Source organism: Elephantulus edwardii, unplaced genomic scaffold (assembly GCF_000299155.1).
Source record: "Elephantulus edwardii isolate Elephantulus edwardi_28Jun2011 unplaced genomic scaffold, EleEdw1.0 scaffold00100, whole genome shotgun sequence".
NCBI lineage: Eukaryota > Metazoa > Chordata > Mammalia > Macroscelidea > Macroscelididae > Elephantulus > Elephantulus edwardii.
In genome coordinates, this window is record NW_006399850.1 from 994,521 (window position 1) to 997,689 (window position 3,169).

General features: G+C 57.0%; 1 protein-coding gene across 1 annotated transcript in view; it reads right to left on the reverse strand.

The window, feature by feature from the left end:
* The window catches only part of NFKBIA (nuclear factor of kappa light polypeptide gene enhancer in B-cells inhibitor, alpha), a 3,425-nt gene extending 1,273 nt beyond the window's left edge, over positions 1 to 2,152 (reverse strand). The window contains exons 1-5 of the mRNA XM_006891578.1: positions 1,828 to 2,152; positions 1,101 to 1,209; positions 547 to 757; positions 209 to 297; positions 4 to 93 (exon numbers count right to left, since the gene is read on the reverse strand). Coding sequence (XP_006891640.1) covers positions 4 to 93; positions 209 to 297; positions 547 to 757; positions 1,101 to 1,209; positions 1,828 to 2,054 — 726 coding nt within the window. The 5' untranslated portion in view covers positions 2,055 to 2,152. The remainder of the gene's footprint in view (positions 1 to 3; positions 94 to 208; positions 298 to 546; positions 758 to 1,100; positions 1,210 to 1,827) is intronic.
* Between the last annotated feature and the right edge of the window lie 1,017 nt (positions 2,153 to 3,169).

Below are 3,169 nucleotides of genomic sequence, written 5' to 3' on the forward strand. Positions count from 1 at the left end.
GACATCAGCCCCACACTTCAACAAGAGTGACACCAAGTCAGGATTCTGCAGGTCCACTGCAAGGTGGAGGGCAGTCCGGCCATTACAGGGCTCCTAGAACCAAAAGGAATTCAAGATGATTATGAGCTTGGGATTTCTGCTGTGAAGAGTTAGTTCAGGAGGAGGGAGCTGGTGCCTGACTGGCTCCTTCTGAGCAGGAAGCACTCACCTGTGCATTCACGTCAGCACCCAAAGACACCAAATGCTCCACGATGCCCAGATAACCGTGGATAGAGGCCAAGTGTAGACATGTGTGACCTAAGAAAGAAATATCACAGCCACTTATTTCAATCCTTCCATCTGGAGTAGAACCTTTCACCCACTTTTTCTTTAAAGGACAAATAGATATGGCTTTTAAATCAAAGTTTGGAATTTTTTGTATGTTATTTCTCAACCTTCCCAAGTCGGGAGTTTAAGCTCCTGCCTGGACTGCCTAACCTGTTGTTTGTTGTTGGCACCCCCTCCCTCCAAGTTACCTGCCCTCTTTGGTGGGGTTGGCTGACTTACCGTTGTAGTTGGTGGCCTGCAGGATGGCGTGGAGGTGCTGGGCTGGGCAGGTCTGTGTCAGGACTCCTACACTGGCCAGGCAGCCCTGCTCACAGGCAAGGTGTAGGGGGGTATTTCCTCGAAAGTCTCGCAGCTCAGGATCACAGCCAGCTCCCAGAAGAACCTGAGCAATATCTGGCTGGTTGGTGATCACAGCCAAGTGGAGTGGAGTCTACAAGCAGAAGAGGAAACACAGAGGATAAGCCACTGGCCAGACATGCCATCTGGGCTCCCTGCTCCTCCGGGGCCCTGTGCATCTCGTTTGGGTGTTCCTCCCAGGTAGAGGGAGTGAGGCATATGCCAAAGGCTTTAGGTGGGCCCTAAAACCAAAACCAAATCAATGGAACAGTCTCCCCTTTTTGGGTGTTTATTGATCCAAATGTGTAAGTGCAGCAAAGGACAATGACTTCTAAAATAATTCTTAAAGGAATCTGGGACAACTCTGTCAGTGTCACCCCATGTTAAGCTAGCTGCACTACAGGGTCTGAAAGGTCGCCGTGTGGGCAAGTGCACACCTGATGCAGGTTGTTCTGGAAGTTGAGGAAGGCCAAGTCTCCCTTCACCTGGCGGATCACTTCCATAGTCAGCGCCTTCTCTTCGTGGATGATGGCTAAGTGCAGGAACCTGAGGGGAAGAGAGGGAAAACCCCCCAAGGGTGGTGAGTGCACTGCGTGGGGCCCGGCGAGGCGCGGGCTGAGGGGGATTGCGCAAGGCCGGGGTTTCTGGAGGCCGAGGCCGCGGTGTTTTCCGCGAGGTTATTATGAGCTGAGTGTTCCTGGCAGGCGCCCAGGGACTTTCCGGGCCCCACCCCCTCCCCGCCGGGCGCCGGCCAGACCGCCCCGCCCTCCCGGGGCCGGAACGCCCTGTACTTCCCCTCGCGGCCCCGCGGCGCCCGCCAGCGGCCCAGAAACTCCCGCCCCCCCTTATGCAACCGGGGACTTCGCGTCCCCGGCAGGCCCCGCCCCCGGCCGGGAGGTCCGGGACGGGGACAAGGGTGCGTGTGGAAACGCGGCAGCAGAGCAGGGCAGAGGTGGCGGACCGCGAGCCCCCAGACCCGGGCCCCGAGTCCGTATGCCCCCCTGCGCGGACGTGCAACTGTGCAAGGTTTCGGGGTCGGTGCATAAACCCCGCTCCACGGCCCGTGTGCTTGCCCGGCTGCACGGCGGGCCGCGGGTCCCGGCGGCTCGGGCTGCAGGCCCGGCGCCCCCTCCACACTTCACCGCGCGGCCCCACGACACTTACGAGTCTCCGTCCTCGGTGAGCTGCTGCTTCCAGGGCTCCGGGCCGTGCGTCACCTCTTGTGGCTCGAGGCGGATCTCGCGCAGCTCTTTGACCATCTGCTCGTATTCCTCGTCCTTCATGGAGTCCAGGCCGCTGTCGTGGCGGTCGTCCAGCAGCCGCTCCTTCTTCAGCCCGTCGCGGGGGCCCTCCATGGCCCACTCTTGCGGGTGATCGGCGGGCTGAAACATGGCGCGGGTCAGCTGCAGGCGTTGCTCCGCGGTGCGCTCGGCGGGTGCGCGCTCCCTCGCAGTGTCGCTGGCGGGCGGGACGGCGGCTGGGACTGTTGTGCGCTCGGCAGCGCCGCCGCGGCGCTCTATAAACGCTGGCAGGGGATTTCTCCGGGGCGGGGTCAAGAGCGGGGAATTTCCAAGCTAGTCAGACCAGAAACGAGAACTGGCTTCGTCCTCGGCTAGGGGAAAAAAGCTGCTAAACCCTGTGTCGGGGTTCAACAGAGAAACTCCCTGAGATGAGCCACTGGGGTCATGTACAGGGAACTTTTTGATGAGCTCTGAATGGCTGGGAAATCCTCCCACCGAGCCCCCTCCCCCCAGGTACTTCCCTGCAGCCTGCACTCAGTAATCCCAGCCCTCTGCAAAAAACCTTCTCTCCCTGGAGTTTCCCTCCATTGATCTGATTTGGGGTCGTCTCCTGCTAAGATCCCAAGGACGCCGACGTGCTGGAGGTTCCTCCTTGGGTTTTGCCAACCTGCTGGTCCTTTCCGTTTTTTGAACTTTTGAAAACACTGGACTGGAAATGATGGCTGGGTGTAGGGATTCGTTTCCCCAAACTTCTTCATGCAAGGTCTATATCCCTTCTGTCCTCTGGTTCTGGGGCCCTTGTGTGCTCCTGCCAAACCCAAGCTCTTTGTAATGCAGGGACTTTTAGCACTTCCAGGTGGAAGTTGTGAACACTTTTCATTAGAAGCCTCCGTGCTGGCAGAACCCTCAAATAATTTTCTCAGGATTCACAGTCAGCCCTAGGGACTGACAGTGCTGGATATGACCATAATTCTTTTAAGTAAAGCCAGGTTTTAATATTTGTAATGCCTTGCAAGAATAACTGTCGAGAATAACTCTCTCTGATATTCTCTGTGTTCCCTGAAAATGGATCCTAAACCCCACTTCTTCATTGGTGCAAAAAAGAGTGAGGAAAATCAAAGACCGCAGGAAGCAGTCCATAGGAACTAAAGGATCACATGAACCACAGCCTCCAGTGGCCAGAGAGCAGCAACTGCATGGAGTTACCAACTCTGATCAGGGTCACAGTAGAAGGTCCTGGACAGAGCAGTTGAAGAATGTAGAAC